The following is a 22,020-nucleotide window of genomic DNA, read 5'->3' as shown; positions in this document are numbered from 1 at the left end:
CTGGGGTGGTGTTGCGATGGATTGGCGTGGTGATGTGTTTTGATGGGATGTTTGTGAGATTGAAAGGAACATGCAGTCAATTGGAAGTGCTGATGTTTATGACGTAATGCATCGGAATAAATTACAAGACGACTAAAATCTACCAGTCTCCCTCCTTCGCCGCGCGTCTTCCAGAGGTATGATTCCAGACGTACCGGTCCTCTTCAAAGGCGTCCCTAACCCCGATGCTCCTCCTCCCCGTGACTCACGTCCTCGCAAAAGTTGATTGCTGCTAGCAACCTTTCGCAACGGACTGGCGGCGTGGGAATACACGCCCAAACTTCCCCCATCGCCTTTCGTCGGACTACGTTCGCGTAATCTCTCGTGATGGGATTTGAGGGGAGATGTCAGGTCCGTAGTGACGGGTCGGGAAAGTGCAGACTGCGTGTAGGCATTCGTGTAGCCTTTTGAAGGAGTGTCTGCAAAGGTGGGCTCAGGCGTGAAACCTGATGGTCCTGGAAAACTTGATTCTCGTCTTGWCGATGATGGCCTCGATGGCTTCGATGCGAGGTTATCCGGATCGTATTGGCTTGCATAGTTGGTGTTGGGGTTGGTCTTGAAAGCGCGTTTGATGATGGTGGTCGGGGTGTAAATGTCGACTTCTCTCGTCTTGGTACCGCGGGGAGTCATGGCACTCTCGCGAGTCTGGATTCCAACATCGCGAACCGGGTGGTTGAGATTGGGTCGGACGTATTTGGTATCGTACTCGTTCATGACTTCTCCATGCACCAGAGCCGTGTCTTTGGACTGCTGGGAAAAGGATGATTGTAACARCCACAGTTGAAGAGTGAGCAGTGCCGCAAAGGCAATGGCGGTGGCGACGGTGACGGAAGGTCTTTGATCCATCTTGGTTGGAGGTAAGAGGAGGCAGTAGACCAGCACATGTCCAGGCGAGAAGAGGGTGAAGATGGAGAGGTTGAAGGGCTTGGGATCCCACACATTAATCTCCCACACCTCCCTCTCCGCATCGGGGTAGGCGCGGGCGGATGCGGTGGCGGAGGTGATGACATTGTGGAGATATCGCAGCGGCGACGAGGAAGCAGGCGAGCTATCCACCCGCACTCGATGCGCCGAGCGGGTTCCCGGGGGAATGTCTACCGGTTGCTCGAACAGACGATAGCTTCGCAGGCGAAAGAAGACGTAGAGAGTGTTGACGAGACACACGAGGGTGAGGAGTTGAATGGCAAAGGAACACTATCAAGTAAAGTCAGTGGGGGATGCTCACATGCCAATTCATGTCCTTGTCACTCACCACCCAAGCCAACCAGCCACTGCCCATATCTCCGCCATCCCCAAAGACATCATCCCCACCACCCCTTCCTCTACCCGACACACTGGATCCCCGCGCGAGGATGAAAATCACATTCAACCCCAATCCAATCGGTGTTGCCCACAGTTTCAGCCACTCATCATATGCATCATCATTGATTTCCTCCGCAATCCAGAGTAGGAAATCGTAGGGATCGAGCCAGGCTTTGATGCGCTCAATCAAAGGCGTTTTGCGGAYGAGACGCGGCATTTTCGTTGGATTTATTCCCTCTTCAGCGGACGTGGCGGCGCGAGTGCTTGGGGTGCGCTTCCATCGCTGGCGGTGAGCGGAAGGAGTGATGTGCGGTGGAATGAACGGTGGATGTTTGCGGCGTTGTCAAGGGAGGAACGCGATGTAAACTGAGCTAATCGTTGATCCGCAAAGTTTATGCTTTCGCGATCGGCGGTCGGCGGTCCGCACGGCTGCCTAAATGGATCACATGAGGACAGATTTGAGCATGTTCACTCTTGAGTCCTCCACCACTTTCTGACCTCGTCGATGGACAGAAAGAATCTTCACAATGTGTACAATTCACCCAGACGATCCACGTTTCAAAGGCAAAAGTGAATCACTAGGTAGTTATTCGTTGTGCATTCCTTGCATCACTCCTGAAATCCATCTCAATAAGGTAACAATATACACTGCGTATGGAACAACACATTCACATCCAAGCATGCCCCAAGCAAGCTATTCCATCAGAAGAGAAAAAAAAAACGCAATCGCTAAATTCCCAATGCACACGCAAGCAGGGTAGAAAAAAGTATCTTGTGATGGGTTCGAAACATCATCTAATTTTAAAGTAATTAGATTCAAATCCTCACCAGATCCAATCAACACAAAACGTCATCATCAATCAGGAACAAATCTCCATCTCCATCTCCATCTCCATCATCATCTACAAAGCAAGAGCGAAGAAAGCCATGGCAAGAGCTCCGAATCCAGCACCAGCGGTCTTGACACCCGCACCAGTGTACTGTGCCGGAGCAGAGTATGTAGGCTTCATGGGAGAGTTGCTAGCGGTGCCGTTGGCGGCCGGTGGGGCGTTGTTGTAGGTTGGGGGAGACATTGGGGAGACGGGAACGTAGCTGCCGGTAGGAGCAGGGGTGTATTGGATGGGAGTGACGACGACGGTCTGCTTAGGAGCCTCGACGGGGGAAGATGGCGAGTTGTAGACTGGAGCCGAAGGCATGTTGCCGCCTGCGACGGGAGAAGAAGGCTTGGAGTATGCTGGGGCGGAARGCATGTTACCGCCTGCTACTGGAGAGGAAGGCTTGGAGTATGCGGGTGCGGTGGGCATGTTGTAGACAGGTGCGGTGGGGCCGTTGGATGCGGGTGCCGTGATGGTGATCTTGATCGATTCGGTCACGGTGACGGTTTGCTCGGGAACTGGGACGCACACTGCTGGTGCGGAGACAGTGAGGTAAACGTGCTCCGTGGCGGTCTCGGTGTTGGAGGACTGTGCTGGGTAGGTGGTGGGGTGGACCATGACCTCCGTCTTGGAAGACTCTGCTGGGTAGGTGGTAGGGTGGACCATGACCTCCGTCTTGGAGGATTCCGCAGGGTAGGTAGTAGGGTGAACCACAACCTTCGTCTTGGAGGACTCGGCAGGGTAGGTGGTAGGGTGGACCATGACCTTGGAAGACTCGGAAGCATGTCCATAGACAGGAATGGAGTGAACCTCCGTCTCAACTTTCGTGTAAGTCTTGGCTTCGTGGGTGGTGACAACAGAGGGCTTCATGGTCTCATGCTCATATGTCTTGGTAACGTAGACTGGGGCGTGTTCGGTGGAGGTGGAAGAGGGCTTCTCAGCCGACTTGGTGGAAGAAGTTTCCTTCGCGCTGCTGCTCGAGTAGGGGTATGGAGCTGACTCGTGGGGCTTGCTGCTGCTGGATGAATGGCCGCCGGTAGGGTAAGGAGCGTAGACGGCTGGGGTCTTGTGTTCGCTGGGGTAAACAGCTGGGGCCTTTTTTGACGAATCAACAATCAGTAATGATTCTTCTTCTTCTCGAATAGCTTCATGTAAAACATACAGGCGCGTATGCCGGTGGTGCCATGGCGGCAAGAGCGCCCGAGGCGAACATGATGGTGGCGAAGGACTTCATTTTGGGATTAATTTGATCAAACAGATACTAAACGAGTGATTATCTGTATTGATGCAAAGAAAGCTGGCGAGCCTGCAGAAAAGTAATATAAACGAGGGAATTAAAATTCTGTGGGTGACTTTCAAGAGAAGAGAGCTGGGGTGGCTCACGATACATATATACTCGATGCAACGTCCAGGGGAGATTTTGCCGAGAGTGTGCCCTGGTCGATAATCATGATCCTGTGCCTGCCCGGGCGTGAAATTGCAACCCCATTTCTGGAAGTCGCTCTGGAGCGGGGCGGACGGGGCTTGAGAAGGCGTTGCGGCTTGCCATTCGTAATCTTACTCGCCGAACAAACCTTTCTACAAACGGGCTGGAAGGAAAGCTTAATCCCTTTCCCACGTGCGGACTGGTGAGACTTGGCTGTTTGTTGTGATTTGCTGAGATGGGGGCAATATGTGCCTGGACTAACCCGGGAGAGATTAGGGGCCTTGATATGTCGAGATTCCAGAGCCGAAGTMGACAAATGACCGACGAGGCGCACGGTTCGATTCATGATTAGCGAGCGAGCGAGCGACTTTGTTGACGGAAGCCAGATTGATTCATGCGCATCGAGTTTGAGAAGTCGTGGCGTGATGTTCCATGGATGATGATATTATCCTTCTTCGCTGCCGATGATGGGAAACAGTGCCGTTTTCACCCGTCGCGTCGGACGGAGTTGGCGCCTACCTTATGCGCTGCCAATGCCGTGGTTCGCATCGTGTGGTGGATTCCTCCCGTCCCGCCGATGAGAAATCCCGCATGGTCCTCCCACGCGCCGCATCGATCGCGTCGTCGAGGGAACGCAGGGACGACTCTTTTYGTTATGATTTTTGATCAGGTAAAATGAGTCATCCGATGTTTGAGATGCTTGGTGGGAGGCGGAAAGTTCAAGGGTTCCATTATTGCGATGATGGAAGATGCCCGTCCAAGGCCAATCCCAGGTAACATGCGGAACGACTGGAGAATAGACGGGAACAATGGCAGGCTTGGCGTCCTGTACTTTGCATGCATGAGCTTCCATGCTTGTTTCAACGAATTGATGACAACGACCTGCAAAATTCAATGCGTTGGGCAGCTGTGGATGGTATCAAATGTCATCGAAGCGCATTCATGGTCCATCTGCTTTGATTCATTACATTGCATCATTGCCGCTTCGTACATCTTTATAGGAAACGCCTGGGTACGCCATCCTTCATCCCATCCCAGCAATAGCCAACCCTCAGTGAATCCATCCATCCACCGATCTAATTGACCAAACAATATCTATACCGTGGCTTCCCAGCCTCGRAGTCCTTGAGCGTCTGGTTGGCATCCTTCATCGGCCGCTCCTGAATCCACGCCTGGACCTTCTTCTCCGCAGCCAACTGCAACATCTCCTCGATTTCGCCGGGAGAACCGACCAAGCTGCCAGTAAGTTTGACCTCTTTCATAATAAGCGCCGCAGCAGCAAAAGCAGGAAGAGGGTCTTCAGGCAGTCCTAGCTGTACGAAGACGCCTCGGAAAGCCATCAGACCGAGGTAGCCCTGCATGGGCATCTTGGGCGAGGAGACCGTCGAGATGACAATATCCAGCGAGCCGGCGTTCTTCGATTCCCACCCTTCCTCATCCGTGGCTATGAATTCGTCGGCTCCGAGTTTTCGTGCGTCTTCCTCCTTGCTACGGCTGCGGGAAATGGCGACCACTTTGTCGGCTCCGAGTGCCTTTGCCCATAAGAGGGCAAAGTGACCGAGTCCACCAATTCCCACTACACCGACCTTCTTGCCGGGTCCGCAGCCATGCCTCTTCAACGGCGCGTAGGTCGTCACGCCCCCGCATAACATGGGCGCACATTGACTCGAGGGAATTTCGTCGGGAATTGGGAAGACAAAGTGACTGTTCCCTCTCCAGTACTTCGCATATCCACCCTGTGCAATCTTCCCATCCGGATACTTCATCCCATACGCTTGGACAAACTCATTCTGGCAATGGTTCTCAATCCCCGCCGAGCACATCTCACAGTCGGGTTTGAGGCATGCCTTGACCTGGGCACCCACTCCGACTCGGTCACCTTCCTTGATGCCCTTTTTGACATTCTTGCCGACTCGGATGGCCTTGCCGACGATTTCATGTCCGACGACCGATGGACGAGGAACCTCGCCCCATCCGTCGCGTARAGTGTGGAGATCACTTCCACAGACTCCGCAGTGGGAGATTTCAATGTCAATGTCCGTCTCCTCCCATGTCTTGGCTTCGTAGGTTTGCCATTTCATGTTTCCCTTTGCGGAGTCGGCGTCCAGGCCGCACCAGCCCTCGAATTTGATCTCTTCCGACATTGTGGGTTGTTCTTTTGAAGGTGGWGGATGTACGAGAACAGAAATTTGAAGATGCAGAGATACTATGTGGAATGGAACAGAGGAACTTACCTTGCAGATGTCTCTGATATACCTACCAAAGGAATCCACTCATGACGTAGAAAGTCTAGATTTCCGCAAGCATCCGTCTGCAGCGCCATTGGAAAAAGTCTTCCAGATGCCGCATTGCCATCTATCATCAGTCAGAGACAGCCGCTTAACTCCTAACTCCTAGGGAGGCATGGTGTATGTGCTATCCAGACGCGATGATTTGTGTAGATGCCCGCGGAAGGAAAAAGTCGCCACTGGGTGACATCGTGGTGACGGGAGTCGTCTCGGTTGTGGGTTTTGCGCTGCYGCGTCGGCGGTCCACAAAACAATGCTGAATGGATCGGAGATGATCAAAAGGGCGGATGTACGAAGTACATGATGGGAAGTAAACAATGGAGATGACAGGGAAGAAGAAGGTTGAACATGAAGATCAAGATAACGTTTTCCAAATTTAGCCGCCGATCCGGCAATTTGGATTCCATCTAACTCACGGCCGTGACAACAGCAGGTGGACATCCTCCCAACCCACCAACATGTCCTCGTCTTCATCCTCCAACGACGCCCTCGTCACCTCCTCCGATCCCCTCCACCCAGCCAACCACATCTGCACCCTCTGCTACCAATTCTACGGCCATGGCTGGGTCACAGGCACGGGCGGGGGAATTTCCATCAAACGGGACGAACACGTCTTCCTCGCACCCTCAGGCGTGCAGAAAGAGCTCATGAAACCCACCGATATCTTCGTCATGGATTATGCTTCTAAAGAGTACATTCGACGTCCACAGGTAAACATCACATCTCATACATATATTCATAGGTAGATATATATCCATGATATATATCCCCATGGTAGGAATGAGTAGGCGGCTGAAGCGCAAAGGTAGGATCTCAAACCCTCGGCCTGCACGCCTCTCTTCATGGCCGCTTTCACGCATCGCGGGGCTTCATGCTGCATTCACACCCATTCCCAATGGGCGGTCCTCGTTACATTGATCTGTGAGGCGGGCCTCCAAGGTCCCCAGGATTCCTTCGCTATCAAAGAAATCGAACAGATCAAAGGGATTTCTCGCGGTGGTACGGGAAGCTCGGAGATTGCCGAAGGAGGGAGGAAGATGGGCAATTTGGGATACTTTGATACTTTGCGAATTCCGATTATTGAGAATACGGCGCATGAGGAGGATTTGAAGGAGACGTWGGAAAAGGCGATCGAGGAGTGGCCGGAGACGTGTGCGGTGCTGGTTAGGAGACATGGACTGTATGTGTGGGGAAAGGATGTTGCGCAGGCCAAGACGCAGTGTGAGAGTTTGGATTATCTCTTTCAGTTGGCCGTTGAGATGCACAAGATGGGTTTGAAGTGGACTTGAAATGGAAGGATGGAATCAGGTCCGTGAATGCGTTTCTTACGCTCTCTTCCTGCAGCATTGCTGACAAGTACATGTAGTAACCGTACATGTCATAAATTGTAGATTGACATTCACGGCCTTCATCCATCGAGCACCTCAAATAAACAACAGCGATATCCCAAACCGAGAGAGGAAAACAGCGCGCTCCACTCCGAAAACAGAAAAATTTCCTAGACTCGCTCGCTAAGTATTTTCCCCGGGGACAATCAGCATAGACGCGAAATCCGCCGATGAGAAAGAAGACTCCCCACATCTCTTCCAACACCCACAATCAAAACACCCCCGCTCCTCCTTTAAACCCAAGAATACCCCACCGCATTCCCCACCGCAAACCCCATCAAAGCGACACACACACTCCCCACCACAATCTTCCTTACCAGAATCTTCGCCTCCGATCCCCACGGATCCTCTGGAGTTTGGATTCCATGCCTCTCCCTCTGAATCTGCATCACGAATCTACATAGTCCTTCACGGTCCTCTGCTTCTTGTATCGTTAGTCCCAAATTCTTGACCTTGTCGGACACTTTTGTGGCGAGGAATTTCGATGTTAGAGAATTGAGGTTGGAAAGGTCTTGTTGGTCAAGACTTTTGGGTTGGTTGATGTAGAGGTATATGAGAATGAGGAGGTGGTGGTATTGTTGTTCGTTCATGAGTGGGTTTTTTTGGGATGGTGTGTTTGGAGGTGGTCGGGTCCACTTTTGATGTTTGATGGGTGGATGGATGGATGGATGGATGGAGGATTGTGTCGGTAACAGAGATGCTTCCTGCCTATATGTATCCATTTTTTGGTTCACAAAGAGATGCTTGCTGAGAAGTTCTCGGTTCTTCCCCCAACTTCGTCGATCCAGGCTCCAGCGAGCTTGGGAAGATCCTCATCACCTTTGTAGCTGAGAATGTCGCTCAGCAATGGCTGGCCAGACAAGTCCGACATTTCATACAACATGGCCATCAAGACAACCCTCCCTTATACCTTACTCTTCTCTCCCTCTTCCAAAACAACACTCCCTCCCCTCAAAACCTCTCGAACCTCCTCATCAATCAAGGGACCTTTATACTCCTTCCTCCCACCCACATAATACCACACCGCACTCAAAATCATCACGCCACCCGTAACAACCACCGAATAATTCATCGTAGAAGCCTTCACCGGCGTCGCAGGCGGCCACACGGACCAGAAAATCACAAAAATCATATACACGCATGCATACGCATTATTAACAATCCCCAAAATCCCGGGAAGATGCCAGGGTCCCCAGATGAGTGGTATTTGTGCGATACCATGGGAATTGTCGTCCGAGGAGGGGGAATCTTCCTTCCATGCCTGAGATTGAAGGGAGGCGTCGCTGCCTGCAGGGAGAATGTGCCCTTTACAGCGATGGTAAAGGAGGAATGCTGCGGGGAGGAAGTAGGAGCCGTAGAAACCGGTGATGGTCAGGGAGATGACGTCGCTGAATGCTGTTGCTGATCCAACGTAGATGAGAGTTAGGAGTGCTGCGATTGAAGTTGCCGTTAAGCAGGCTATGACGGGGACTTTTGTTCGAGTATCCACTCGGCTGAGGTATTTGGAAAAGGGGAGACCGCGGTCACTGTTGGGGGAGTTAGAAGATTTCTTGTGTTGGGAAGGGATGAGGAACTTGCCGAGCGAAAGACCAGGTCATTCTCGAGGCCGTTGTGGTGATGCCCATTGCGCAGGCCCATGTTAATCCACAGATGATGGCCACCATTACTGTTGTTCCTGCCACGTTTCTGACACTGTTCAAGAAAATCTGGATAAATGGGAAGCCAGTCTTGGTTCCCAGCACGCTTTCAACGTCTCCCAAGCAGTAGAGAATGGTCACCATCATAGCCATCCCAACCGCTCCATTGATGAGCATGGCAGCCAGGATAGCTCTCGGGATGTTCTTGGCAGCATTCTCCACCTCTTCCGCAAGGTGAACAGATGCATCAGCTCCAACAAACGTCGCTACATTGCCAAGAAATCCAACGCAATAACTGATGCCTTGAGTAGGCCAATTGCCTTGATTCAAGGAAGTCATCCATACACTTTCTGCGGACCCATATGAGGTGGTCATGACCCACAGTGTAGTAAGAATGGCAACGAATCCCACCAGATGGAAGACTAGAATGAATGCCTCGAATCGGGGCAACCAATTGGGAATCACGACATTGATAAAGACACACCCCAAAATCACCGCCCAAGTCAGTAATGTGCCCTGCCAAAGTTTGGCCTCGTAAGGATAGTCAATCACCAGCATTCCTTGGATGATGGTGCCGGCGAAGAGGGTCTCGGTGGCCACCGTAGCAATCCAGGCGAGTGTAGTTAACCAACCAACCACATAGCTACAGACGGTCTTCCATTTTGGAGGAGCCATTATGAAGACCCAGTAGTATTGACCTCCCGCGATAKGGGCCATGCTGGCCAACTCTGAGATTACCGTGTAGACTGATAGCGTCGAGGACCAGGCGATGATGAATCCATAGACTGCTCCTGCTGGGCCACCATTTTCAAAGGCTTGGGAGAAGATTGCGAGGACGGTTTCCCTGTTGTGGAGTTAGCTTCGATTGTGTGATGTACATGATTGGAGAGAGAGGCAATACCATGTGATGAGCTCGCAGACTGCAAAAGCGAATAATGTGCCAAGACCAAAGCGACGCTTCAAGACTTGTTTCTTTCCCAGCAGCGCAAGGGTTGCCGAGTCGGCGGCTTGGGACATGCTTCTTTCCTGTAATCAATCTCCTATCGAATGTCTTTTTGTAAAAGGCAGAAGAACTCGTGCTTGAATTCCATCAAGAGGCCTCGTAATGGTGTGTATTCAACGCTATCGTTCGTTCTTGCTGTTTCGTTGTGCTGAAAGAACAGAAGAAGAAACAGGGCAGATCAAAAAGTGGGCTCAGGAACGCCAAGGCACGTGGGCGTGAAAGTTTATGGCCGCGGGGGAGGAACGAGGAAGGCACAGACGGTGACGATGAATTCAACCGTCGGGTCTCTTCTCCTGCCCCTTCTCATCCCTCGAGTCGGGTTATTCTATTTCTGGTGCTCGAAGCGGAGGCCACCGAGTAGGTTACTTTACCAGAGCCTCGCCGGCATTTCGAGGTGAGATGCACAAATGCGCGGTCATCATCATCGAGGCCTCGCCTTCGGTCAACGCCGATCCTCCGGTGGCGTAAACGTCACACGAGCAAGCGTACATTCATTGGCAAGCTGCAGCATCGGCGCTGGCGTAGCAGTGGATCCAGGTGATGAGTGATGTCTGTCGAGATGGAAGACAGGAGGCTTACTTCATTTCCAAGCAACACCAAGACGATACCAAGACCGCCATTGCAAGGAACGCATGGTCAAAGCTCTGGGCATCAAACATCCTTGCAGCTTTCAACGCCCACTTCATCTCACCATCCTCAACCACCCACTGCGCCGATGGAGTATCGAGTATCAAGTCGGGCAGGCGGCGTGTCCGAGATTGCACGTCATTAAAGAATCTGGCCAGATCAAGGTTCCTGAGCTGCTTGACCACGACCACGGTACCTTCTTGGCCGGAGATGCTTATTTACACCGCAGACGTGAAGAAAAGAACACCATCGGCATTCCAATGGCATAGCGGCGGTCCGCGCGGTGCTAAAGACTGGCTTTGGTTGGTCTTTCCCTCGTTCTTGAACCCGGGTACCTGGCTGGAGTCCGAGCTGCATGTCTTGCACCTCAATCTAAACTTTGAGTCTTTTGCCGTGGAAAGGAAGGCGCTGCTCTGGGTATAAGTGTAAAACTTGACATCCAAGTTCATTGGCCATGGTGCCCGCCATTGCTGGCAAGGTTTGCGACCTCTCTCTTTCTCTTCCTCCCTATGCCCCTCGCTGGAAAGCTCAAGAGCATCGTAAATGTGCTCAAGCACGGCGGAGTGAGAGAAATCATGGAGCTACCATTCTAGCAAGCATCAGGGCTGTGATTCATACCCTAGATGTTGAGTTCTTGGACCATTGAGAAGAGCGCATTGCTTCGTTCGTGCTGCAGAGGATCCTTCTCCCAGCAATAGAACAAAGAAAGCCACATTGATCAAAGGGCACGCTCTACCCGGAGCATGCTTCAACCGGAGAACACTGGGCTTGGTATTGGATTATTCGAGGACGCCAACAATGCCTTTGGAGCACCATTTCTACCCGATTCTTCTGGGCATGCCACACTCGACACAGGCATCCGCCACTATGGCGCTGAGAACATCCAGGAGGCTTCCGACCGCTTCTCGCGGGTGTAATCTCATCCGTGGCTGTACTTTGTCGGTCGAGGCATCCATTCAAGCCGCTTTGCTGTTTGTAAGTCTTGCAGTACAGGCGTTGCATCTCCACTCGCCTGCTCGATTGGAGGACCAAAGCACATTGCAGGCGCTGGATCAAGGCTTGGCTCCAACGAGTACTTTCAGCTCTACTCTGTTCCTTGTCAATCGGGCACTATCCAGTCAGTTCCTTGAGTCGCTGCGGGACACGATCGAGCCTCCTGCTCCAGCAATCGATGCGCAGGAGCACCCGCTGCTGTGATGTTTACCAACGTGCTACATGTGTAGCGGTATTGCGGGACCATGCCTACCCACGGCATCGGTTCCAAGATGCTCTTCGCTACGCTTTCTGTCTGTTGAGCTTCGTCTTGCTTCTTAGAGGTGGTCTGCCAGTCATGCGGCCTCATCAAAGGGATCTTCAGCTGGTCAGAGCACTTTTCTGATCTTACATATGTCTTGGCACGGGTTGTTCCTCCCACTCCCACTCCCACTTCCACAACTACGCTACGAGAATTCGAGCTTCCTCCTCACCCTCGGCTCTGCAACATCGGCATCGAAGACCCACACTCCCACCCGCTACAATGAACGACACCCCGGACAGAAATGCCTGTAAGGCTCCTGCAGRGAAAGCACGACAGGAGGCCACCGCCCAGGGCGATGCAGTAGAGGAGATGGAAGAGAAGCTCGCGGAGGCCAAAGAGCTGCACAATACAAAGCTTCTGACTGCACGGAAAGCAGAAGCCCACGAGCGCGACTACGAGGCTACATGGGAAAGGAGGGAGCAACAGAAGTTGAATGTGTACGAGTTGAAAGAGCAGCTCGAAGAAGCAACGGAGACAGTCAAGGAGACTACGAAAGTGCTCTGGGTGAGTGCGAAGGCTGGAAACCCCTGATATCTAGTACTGACTTCCATAGGAGATGAAAAGCGAAGCCAATGATACGGTTCTGCCCAGGTCCCGGGCATCGAGTGTCGGTTCTGAGGACGATGAAGAGCGTGGGGACGCTGGAGACGATCAACCCCGCGAAGACCCTGGAGACGATGACCCTCGCGAAGACACCGGAGACGATGAAGAGTCTGAACATTCCGGAGACTATCAGGAGCCTGAAGACACTGAATTACGGCCAGTTCGCTCGCAGGAGCGGCGGCGTACTCTCGGTGCTGAGCCGGAACCGCGAACTCCAGCAAAAGCTGTTCGCAAGACAGCTCAGTCGACGCCGAAGAATCACGGCTTCGCCCAGCCACTGCCGAATTTGGCGCCCAACATCTTCAAGATCAACGGCCAGTATGAGGCTCTCTCTTGCTTTGTCGTCGGCTGCGGCACCAATCAGCACCGTGGAAACTTGAAGCTCTTCAAGGACTTCAAGGCGCTCAAGCGCCATGCTCGCGAGGCGCATGGCGAGCAATACAAGGCGGACTTTCCGAAGAAACATGTCAGCGATCGGGAGTATCTGGACTCCCAGTATGTGGAACGTATTCCTGTCTCGGCGGACGAAATCGCTCAGATTCGGTCCACCTGGACTCTCCCCGAGCATCTGGAGGTCCGTCCTCCACTCAATGAGGAATATCAGTACCCGGTGCCCGCCAAGCGTAAGCGGAGAGACGGTAGTGTCGGGCAGAGTGGCTCGCGAAAGAAGCCTGCTGGCAATGCTAGGCAGGTTCTAGCTGGAGCTCCAGCAATTGATGAGGAGTACGAGGATGAGCAGCTGGGCGTTATGAATTACTGTAAGCGATGTTCATCAATGTGACTTGCGTATAGATGTTGACCGACTATTCTCTAGCAGGATACGAACGAACCCCGCAGAATGACAGTAGCGTTGAGAAGATTTACGCACCGCCTTCGCACACAGGGCTGTCCTTGAACACACCTCGACGCTGACATCGAGATGGAGGATGACAGGTGAGGAGCGCACGCAGCTAGTGCCGCTGCGGGAAAAGCGAGGTGTGAGAAGGTAGTTTGTGCGAGTTGTTTCTTTTAGTCTTTTCCAAAATTTCGTTTGTCTCTTCGCTCCTACTACCTGACTGCTCTCTTCTCATTGAGTGTGTCTCATTGCTACTCTGATTGCCACTGGACTGCTGTCTCGGCAGTATCTAAGTGAGAGGGAAAGATGGGGCCTAGTCTCATGAACATGTACGACAGGGCGTGTCTGTCGCATCGACTCGGCGTGATCTGCTCACAAGGCTTCCTGCGTCAGATTATCAAGGCCGGCAGTACTGAGGGTGACCAGTACACGCAACCTTTGTCGTCGCACGAAAAGGTAATTCACGGCATGACATTCCGCTGGTGAGAGGGTGTTTGTGTCAGATGCCAAGCGTTATTAGTGTTCCACCCAATCCATTCCACGTGCCCTCTCTCTTCGGCCCCGACTACTTCACTACCAGACACCACCGGTCCATCTCTTCAACCGACACGATGGAAGTGTCCAAGCTAGCGACATCATTCGAAGAGAGCGACACGCCTTCCAACCGCTCCCTCACGCGCCAGCCTGCCCTGATCAGTATCCCTCCAGGCATCGAACTTCCCGGTGTCGGAATGCTCGAGCATATCTCTCGCAGTTCTGAGATTGCTTCTGCGCCCCTTTCTCTTCTTGAACCCCTTAGGCTGGAGTCAATCTCTGCTATTGCGGTGCTCATTGGACTGTTGTTCTAGAGGTATTGCTGGGAAAGCGATTAAGAGCGAGCGACTTTTCGACTTGGGCGATTCTACTCGATGCTGGAAGTTACCTTTTACATTCCACTTGATAGTGAGTATCTGCTCTCCGTGTTACCTTACTGTTAACTTCTACGGGCTTCGAACGGAAGGTATGGAGTGCGAAAAAGAGGGTATAGCTGACTCTGGGAAATATCGAGGTGGTTGTTTGTCTTGGCGATGTCTTACGTTCTTGTGTACGGTGTGATGTAGATCTTGGAAGGGATATACATGGGCGCTAACGACGTGTGTAGGAGTCTTTATTCTGAAGAATCGCACGCTTGAGATTGAGGCAATGCGTCTTGGGAAAGAGACTGTGTTGCCATGTCGTTCCACCCTGCCGCCGCCTGCTCTTTTCGACGCGCAGTATGGGTGATCCATGCCCTATGCGAATCTAGTACGTAGCAGCGGAGTATCTTGCAGGGGAACTTTCGTCTGAACTGCCAGATCGCGTCGTCGCAGTCGTTGAGGTGGTGAGGTGGTGTAGTCTCAGAAAGCACATACTGCCAAGACTCATGCTCTTCATCGTTTGCCAGAGGGCCTGTGCTTCTGAGACTATCGGATCTATCCGAGACATATGTTAGACTTCAGCATCTCCTTCAGTCGGCGGACAACGAGTCCAGGTCGCGACTTGGCTCGCGCTCTCTAGACGATAGGGCGTCAACCTCCAGAGGCCGCAACGAGGCGCGCGCCTGCTCCTTCCGTAGAGCTAACCCAGGCGCTTGACACGGTGACAGCTTCGTAGCTTACGAAATTGGGTGCATGCCGGTCCTCAGCTGGACGCCGTGTGCTTCATCCAATGTACGCGGTGCGATACCAGAATGTGCGTCTATTGAACTCACGCATCAGCTTTGCTCGCTCGCTTTCACCCACCCTTCATACCAGACATCGACATCAGACGACTGCGCCGAACCCGCCGACAGGCATGTCAAACGGGCGAGAGAGTATGGACAAGCCGTCCCATTTTGACCGAGTAGACCCTTCATACCTCTTTGAAGAAGAGACGTTGAGTGGCTACAAGCCCAAGCACTATTATCCTGTCAAGTTGGGTGAGGCACTCTACGGCCGCTACAGAACCATCGGCAAGCTTGGTTTTGGATCTGCATCAACTGTCTGGCTGTGTAAAGATCTTCAAAAACAGTACGACTATGTCGCGGTCAAGGTGTACATCAACTGCTCCAAATACCATCGAGAACTTCCCATCTATGAGGAGATCAACAATCTACAGTCTTCCCACCAAGGACGAAATCATGTGCGGAAGATGTACGACTCTTTCGAACTCAAGGGACCGCACGGCACTCACATCTGCCTCGTACATCAACCGCTCGGAATGAGTCTTGGCGAGCTGCGAGAGATGACTTCAGAAGGACGTTTCAGCCCTGAACTTGTCCGGCAGGCATTACGGTGCATTCTTACAGGCCTCCAATTCCTACACAAAGAAGCGAGAATAATCCACACCGGTGAGCTGTCCCGGAATTATCTTGGCTTCGGCTTCTGCGTTTGCCACTAACGCATGAAAGACCTTCAGCCCTCAAACATGCTCCTCGGCATCCACGACGATTCCGTACTTGCCCAGTTTGAAAAGAACGAACAGGAGCACCCATGCCCACGGAAAGAGCTCGAGGATCGCACCATCTATATGTCAAGACCAATGCCGCTCACAAAGGGAGAGCCGTCGATAACAGATCTGAGCGAAGGCAGATTCGGAGATTGTACACACACGGATCGAATTATGCCTAATGTCTATCGCGCACCCGAAGTCATACTAGGGCTTCCTTGGAGCTATCCAGTCGATATATGGGGATTTGCAATGGTGGTGAGTTTTAAGATGGACTTGGGCTACCACACTCTCTACACTCAGGACTAACGATGATCACTTTCGCGATAGCTATGGGATCTGTTCCAGCCAGACCGTCTGTTCGTGCCTAAGGATTCAGAAGGACGATATTCCGAGGCCCATCACCTTGCAGAAATGATAGCCATCATGGGCCCACCTCCATTGGAATTCCTACGGCAGTGTGGCGAGAAAGCAGACAAGTACTGGGATACCCATGGTTAGTTTTATCACGTTTGCATTGCTTATTGCTCGAGTTGAAAGCTGTCATTACTCTCTAACGCTGGAAAGCAGGCACTTGGAGAGGTGTGGTCCCAATCCCGGATCGGAATCWGGAGCGATTGGACCAAAAAACCCAGGGCGAAGAGAAAAAGTGCTTCATTGATTTTATGCGGAAGATGCTGCAATGGGATCCGAAAGCCCGCGAAGACTGCGAAAGTCTGTACTGGGATGAATGGTTACTGGATGACTTGATCAAAAGTGGAGAGGTCGTTAGAGAGGATTAAGCGGTGCTTGTCGATGGCTAGCTACCTAGGTACGTCTCTTCGCTCCATATGCACATATTTGCCTAAATGTGCAAATTTCGAATGTGAGGATGCCGTGTCCCTCCTCACATTTGTTAGCGCTCGATCTGCTTGGCATCTAAGTGGACTTCGAGAGCTGCAAAGAAACTTCCGCAAAACGAATAGCCCAATCTTCTTGTCTCATTGCAAACACCATTGCTTTGTGAGACCTGCTCTTTGCGAGACCTAGTTCTTGGCCTGGCATCTACAGCTATCTATTCTTTGACACCTTAGAGACGAGCAATCGCTATGACAGTTMTTCTCTATTCCAAAGATTGCTTGCCTCGTTGGGAGAAGAAGTACAAGATGGCAGCGAATCCCCCGGAGAAGCAAAGTCTCATTACCTCAACCCAACATGATCGAACACCTCCATCTCAGACAAGGCCAAGGCGGCTGCTTCAAAGCCCCCTTCCTCAACTTCACTCCCCCACTCACCCGAATCGGCACGCATAGCTGTCGGACTTGCGTTTGCGTGTACATTCCACTCTCAGACAAGAAATGCTTCATCGCGCACATCGACGCTCACGTCACGTTTGAGCAGAACGAAAAGGGTGAAGCGCGTGAATCGGACTGGCTTCCTTCGAAAGAGGTTCAGGGACCTGCACTTAAGGAATTCACGAAGAAGATTCTGGAGGAGCGGGTCCCTGAGCTTGCGAATGGGGATTATGGCGCCAAAGCTGGTAAAGTGGGAGCTGTTGTTATTTGTCCTTATCGTCAGACTCACCAGGGGGGAGTTGCTAAGTACACTACGGGGCACTACATTGTTGAAGCTGTCAATGAGTTTTTCAATCTTACTCACAGTGGAGGGGGAGATGTTACGGCTGCAGCAGCACATGGTTTCGTGGTTGACGTTTATGAGAATAAGCTGACTTTGTTGGAGTATCGTGGAGCCGACGCGGCGGATCTCCTTAGTTTCAACCTGTGGAACAGTATTCCGGAGGAAGAAATGACTGAATTCTACAAGAAGGCTATTCGTGATTTGGCACCCAAGGTCAAGGAGAAGGAAGCGGGGGAGGACTATGGTTTCAAAGATGTGCTGATGAAAGGGGAGAAGGATTGGACGTTCAGATTGGGCGATGATGGGCAGTGGGGGGTGTATTCGGGGAGAGGATATGAATGATGGGGATACTTTTCGATGAGCGCCGCAGACTTTGTGGGAGGAGAGGTGGAATTGTCGGAGCTACGTTGTTGGATGTGTCTCTGTCGCATTCGTTCAGAGGATAAGCTCATGGCATAACCTTCTCCATCGGACACAGCGACATCGTGCATCTGATGTTTCTCCAGTGATTATGTTCTTCATGTGAACGCTTAATGAATTGTAAGTAGAGGAGAACCATGTAGAAAGGAGGCAACAAGTCATTACGAATAGTCATGCATCTGGATAAGGAGAAATGCTGAGCGAAAGGTGATGTGGAGTCAAAAAAGTATATTCTCATGAAGAGGCAAAGGGCTCACAATTAAGCTCAGTTTGGCATGGCCTCCCACTCAAGCAAAAAGTGCATGTAATTCAGGGGATTATTTCTCAAAGAGCTTCAGAATACTGCCCAGCGATTTCCAAACTAGGACTACGCAGCGACGAAGTCGCGGATATCATGTTCATTTCGTCTAGCTCGCTTTTCCATCGACTGCGTCGGAGGTGCCTTCTGGCCGCCAGAGWCAGTCCCGGAATACCTGGCGACCGGATACCTGAACGCCTGTATTGGAATCGTCATCATCTCACCTCAAGCCGGAATCTTGGCTCATATTCCCCCTGTAACACCAGCATCAACAGCACATGTGGGGTCTCTAAGGCTTCATCGTTGGCTAAACATTGCTGCTTGCCAAAATTTGGCCTATAGCCTATAGCCTATGTTCTAACTGCAACATTACCTAATATATATGGCTTTTCCCCGTAGTGATCGAAAAGGACGATGATGTCGATACCTCGAACCCTAACCTCTTGGAAGGGTTAGGGTTAGGGTCATCGCAATATCGATGTTGTTAGTAGAACGTATACCTAGCTTGCCTTGTCCCCATCGAATCGGTTTTAATCTTCCTCCATCCTCACCCCGACATGGATAACAAATATCTCATCGCCACTCCGATGAATACATCACTCGCTATCGATGATGCGGAGATGCAACGCGTATTATTCTCTACCGATTCACCAGTAGGAGAGCTGCCAGTGTTTGAACCCATTGGGGAACCGCCGTCATTCGTTGGCGTGGAAACGCAGCTTCCTGTGTCCGCCGACCCTGACATCAGGGTTATCGAAGCCATGTGTATGGCAGGCGATTCAGACTGTGCGTCTGCAGGCATACAAAAGCTGCTGCAAGCTGGCACAAATCCCCAAGATATCCAGATCTGCTTGACAAGAGCTGCCCAAGCTGGTCGAGGGGACTTGGTGCAAATGCTTCTGTCTGTGGGCGTGCCTGTGAGTCTTGGGGCTATAAAGGCCGCTATTACAAAGGAGTCTTTTCAGCTGCTCTCACTGTTCCTCAAGCATGGGTGGAACATCAATGAGGAAGAAGCGTGGTGCATTCCTCCACTCCTATCGTATGTTCGAAGCATTTTCGATAACGCTTTGGCTTATGAAGTGCTTCAGATTTGCCATATTCGCGAATGTATCCGAGGCTCTTATTGCTTGGTTCCTAAGCAATGGAGCTGATCCAAACGCAACCTGCCAGATGGACATCACACCTCTGTCCACTGCTGTCGCGGAAGGAAGATACTCAGTAGTTGAGCAATTGCTCACACACTGTCCTCCCACTACAAGCTTTCGAGGTCAACTCCTCCATTTGGCAGCCGGGCGGAACATACCAGAAGACTACGACGCGATTTTCCGCCTGGTCCTTCAAAAATGCCACCAGAACGATATTAATGCCATAATGTACCAAGACCATGTCTTCTCATATGAGGTGCGCAGGGTTGTAGGCTTGGGCACTGCACTTCACGAGGCTGCGAAAGTGGGACAATTGAGCGCTGTTCGAACTCTGATCGCGAGCGGCGCTGACCCATCGATTCGTGATTCACGCGGGAACACTGCGCTCGAAGTGGCAGAGCGTGAACACAATTTGAATGTCGCAGACGAACTTCGATCATTTCAATCCAACTAAAACCTGACTCCTTTAATCGTATCGCAAGGCGATACGGTCAAGTTCACTTCAAGCATGTCTACAAGTCGATAGCGAAGCTACAAGCTCTGGAACCCAAAGCCTAGGTATGTCACGAGAAAGCTGGTAAGTTGTAGGTATCCACGGATAAATTGATGAGAACCGACACAAAACATGCATATCGTACGTAAACCACAAGCTTTGGAGGCTGACTTGTGAATGCTATTGAGTTGTTAGCGAGATGCTGCTCTGTTGTCAGCATAGATCAGAAAGCAAGAAGAAGTGCAAAGGAAAGTAATGTACAAAAGTCGTCGAGATTGCTTGGCTTCTCTTTCAATCCCGCTCGTGCACGCCGCCCGGAGCGCATAGTGAAGTGCAGCAAGTCCGAGATAGCTGCACTGACTTGTTCGTTGAAGCAAATCCTGTGTATTTGGTTTCGAACGAGGGCTTGATATGGCGTTCACGATTCCTGTTGGGGTTTGGTATGCTCCATGGAAGTCGGCGTAAGATATGACTAGCTGTGCTTACGTCGTGTAAATACCAATACCACGACGTCAGGTATAGGATCGTAATGCTAGGCTGGGGAGTCAAGTGATTTGACAAAAGGGGCAATGGAAGAAGATTCTTCCACGGCCTAACCTCGGCCGGTATGTTTGCTCTATATATTGCTTATTCGAAGAAGCTCAATGTGATCACATGACGGTTTCATGGTGTAGTGTAAGATCCTCCACCCGACCACTCCATGCGGCATTCCTAACAATGTTGCAGTGGTTATCACGTCAGTCTAACACACTGAAGGTCTCCAGTTCGAGGTTCGTAATGATCATTCGCCCTTGACCTGCGTTCGTCGACTAACATCATTCACAGCCTGGATGAAATCATAAATGTTCATCATATGACCTTTCTTTTTGTCTTTTTGCCGTGCAGCATGCTGTCCATGAGGCGAGGTCTTGAAATCTTGCCATCAATCTCTGTATGGTATTGTTCGATCCCGGACAGATGTTTTTTGCTGGTGCATGCACTCAAATTTGTGGCCCAACCGCCAGTGTTGATCAGAATTTTGCTCACTCATGTGAAAACCAAAGCTCACAGCGTCCTGAATTTCTATCCCAAACTCAGGTCTTGCATATCATTAAGAACCTCTCTCATACTTTCGTATCTCGAACTCCAGCATTTACCAATTACCCTGTCGATATCTGTCACAGAGGTCATGTCGATAGGGTATTGCCCTGTCCGATATCTTGCTTGGATTAAGTCCTCGTCATCGAATTCATCCAGTTCTGGAAACGGTAGATGCCCGTGCCAGAGGTGGTAAAGAAGTGTTCCCAGGGCAAAGATATCTGTTCTCCATGAGAATTCGTCCTTGCCTGCGAGTGGGTGGCGCGATTTCGCATTCTCCTGTGACATAGTCTCCATTTCGATGGTGCCGTCAGGTCTCGATAATTGGCCTTGCAGATCTCCGATCTTTGCAACCAGCCCAGAGGTCAAGAAGACGTTACGAGCATGGATATCGCAGTGGATAAAGTTATGGTCGTGGAGATGAATCAGGCACCGAACGATTTGTTGTCCAATGGTCGCTTTCTGGGAATCGGTCAATTCGAGAGATCCTCCTCCGAGCACATCATGTAAGCCTCCTTGTTCGCAATACTCAAGGAGCAGCCCGCTCCCATTGAACCCCTTGTACGTTACTAGGTTCTCGTGAGTCCCGAGACGAACATAGCGGTCTCCTTCTGCGCGAAGACACTGCAAAGCTTCCTCTGTATTAATGAGCGGATACTTCAGAACCTGTGGGTTGTAGGCAAAAGAATTAGCGATGTCCGGAAGTTTGAGATCTGCGTGGCATAAACGATGTTCGTATATCGTGTAAGTAGGCCGTTCGCGGGGGAGTTTGCCTACAGTCCGACCATCCTCCATGCGTCCAACATAGTTCTGAAAGGATGCTGCAATGTTCTGCCGTACACCATCGGGTTGCCAGTAGATGACTATGGGAAGTTGGCATTTAGAGCTGTCGTCACTATCCATAGGATTATGGGCGATGAAAATAACCTTGTACTTCAGGAATAGAGTGCAAAGAGGTAAGAAGCATGGAGGAGCTTCTCCTCTTGCTATGTTCTCAAAGTCTCCACTTGAGAACTGAGCATGTATGCCTGAGGCTCAAGTAGCCACGTGACTTAGGCAGAACTATATAGCCGAGGAATTTTCCCTTAAGTAAATTTAATAAGAATTCACCTATTTTAGAACATCTAGTAGCTAAGAGCTTAAGTCTAGCTCCTTAGCTAGACCTATAGTCTACCTCGCCTACTTAGGGCTAGTAGGCTAGCTAG

At 51.3% G+C, this 22,020-nt stretch overlaps 11 protein-coding genes; 6 read left to right on the top strand and 5 right to left on the bottom strand.

Annotated features, from left to right (window-relative positions):
* Window positions 1–132: 132 nt before the first annotated feature.
* Window positions 133–1,558, bottom strand: RCC_05061 (uncharacterized protein; the record flags this gene model as incomplete). XM_023770337.1 has 2 exons in its annotated part: window positions 133–1,233; window positions 1,292–1,558. The coding sequence occupies 2 exons, from the start codon at window positions 1,556–1,558 to the stop codon at window positions 133–135; spliced, it is 1,368 nt and encodes a 455-aa protein (XP_023626105.1).
* A 685-nt stretch (window positions 1,559–2,243) lies between these two features.
* On the bottom strand, window positions 2,244–3,450 carry RCC_05060 (uncharacterized protein; the record flags this gene model as incomplete). XM_023770336.1 has 2 exons in its annotated part: window positions 2,244–3,311; window positions 3,379–3,450. 2 exons carry the CDS (start codon window positions 3,448–3,450, stop codon window positions 2,244–2,246), a joined length of 1,140 nt encoding a protein of 379 aa, XP_023626104.1.
* Window positions 3,451–4,718: 1,268 nt separating this feature from the next.
* RCC_05059 (related to alcohol dehydrogenase, class C) lies at window positions 4,719–5,786 on the bottom strand (the record flags this gene model as incomplete). The annotated part of the gene is made up of 1 exon (XM_023770335.1): window positions 4,719–5,786. One exon carries the CDS (start codon window positions 5,784–5,786, stop codon window positions 4,719–4,721), a length of 1,068 nt encoding a protein of 355 aa, XP_023626103.1.
* A 602-nt stretch (window positions 5,787–6,388) lies between these two features.
* RCC_05058 (probable Methylthioribulose-1-phosphate dehydratase) lies at window positions 6,389–7,219 on the top strand (the record flags this gene model as incomplete). XM_023770334.1 has 2 exons in its annotated part: window positions 6,389–6,640; window positions 6,740–7,219. 2 exons carry the CDS (start codon window positions 6,389–6,391, stop codon window positions 7,217–7,219), a joined length of 732 nt encoding a protein of 243 aa, XP_023626102.1.
* Window positions 7,220–8,222: 1,003 nt separating this feature from the next.
* Window positions 8,223–9,972, bottom strand: RCC_05057 (related to GABA transport protein; the record flags this gene model as incomplete). XM_023770333.1 has 3 exons in its annotated part: window positions 8,223–8,844; window positions 8,897–9,799; window positions 9,857–9,972. The coding sequence occupies 3 exons, from the start codon at window positions 9,970–9,972 to the stop codon at window positions 8,223–8,225; spliced, it is 1,641 nt and encodes a 546-aa protein (XP_023626101.1).
* A 2,129-nt stretch (window positions 9,973–12,101) lies between these two features.
* RCC_05056 (uncharacterized protein) lies at window positions 12,102–13,397 on the top strand (the record flags this gene model as incomplete). XM_023770332.1 has 3 exons in its annotated part: window positions 12,102–12,386; window positions 12,436–13,243; window positions 13,300–13,397. 3 exons carry the CDS (start codon window positions 12,102–12,104, stop codon window positions 13,395–13,397), a joined length of 1,191 nt encoding a protein of 396 aa, XP_023626100.1.
* A 534-nt stretch (window positions 13,398–13,931) lies between these two features.
* On the top strand, window positions 13,932–14,168 carry RCC_05055 (uncharacterized protein; the record flags this gene model as incomplete). Its single annotated transcript, XM_023770331.1, has 1 exon — window positions 13,932–14,168. One exon carries the CDS (start codon window positions 13,932–13,934, stop codon window positions 14,166–14,168), a length of 237 nt encoding a protein of 78 aa, XP_023626099.1.
* Window positions 14,169–15,132: 964 nt separating this feature from the next.
* RCC_05054 (related to protein kinase) lies at window positions 15,133–16,547 on the top strand (the record flags this gene model as incomplete). XM_023770330.1 has 4 exons in its annotated part: window positions 15,133–15,667; window positions 15,728–16,023; window positions 16,096–16,261; window positions 16,336–16,547. The coding sequence occupies 4 exons, from the start codon at window positions 15,133–15,135 to the stop codon at window positions 16,545–16,547; spliced, it is 1,209 nt and encodes a 402-aa protein (XP_023626098.1).
* Window positions 16,548–16,959: 412 nt separating this feature from the next.
* RCC_05053 (uncharacterized protein) lies at window positions 16,960–17,724 on the top strand (the record flags this gene model as incomplete). The annotated part of the gene is made up of 1 exon (XM_023770329.1): window positions 16,960–17,724. One exon carries the CDS (start codon window positions 16,960–16,962, stop codon window positions 17,722–17,724), a length of 765 nt encoding a protein of 254 aa, XP_023626097.1.
* A 933-nt stretch (window positions 17,725–18,657) lies between these two features.
* On the top strand, window positions 18,658–19,699 carry RCC_05052 (uncharacterized protein; the record flags this gene model as incomplete). XM_023770328.1 has 2 exons in its annotated part: window positions 18,658–19,139; window positions 19,189–19,699. 2 exons carry the CDS (start codon window positions 18,658–18,660, stop codon window positions 19,697–19,699), a joined length of 993 nt encoding a protein of 330 aa, XP_023626096.1.
* A 1,101-nt stretch (window positions 19,700–20,800) lies between these two features.
* On the bottom strand, window positions 20,801–21,718 carry RCC_05051 (uncharacterized protein; the record flags this gene model as incomplete). XM_023770327.1 has 2 exons in its annotated part: window positions 20,801–21,481; window positions 21,593–21,718. The coding sequence occupies 2 exons, from the start codon at window positions 21,716–21,718 to the stop codon at window positions 20,801–20,803; spliced, it is 807 nt and encodes a 268-aa protein (XP_023626095.1).
* Window positions 21,719–22,020: the final 302 nt, after the last annotated feature.

Source organism: Ramularia collo-cygni (assembly GCF_900074925.1).
Source record: "Ramularia collo-cygni strain URUG2 genome assembly, contig: RCC_scaffold07, whole genome shotgun sequence".
Classification (NCBI taxonomy): domain Eukaryota; kingdom Fungi; phylum Ascomycota; class Dothideomycetes; order Mycosphaerellales; family Mycosphaerellaceae; genus Ramularia; species Ramularia collo-cygni.
This window is presented reverse-complemented; position numbering and strand designations above follow the sequence as displayed.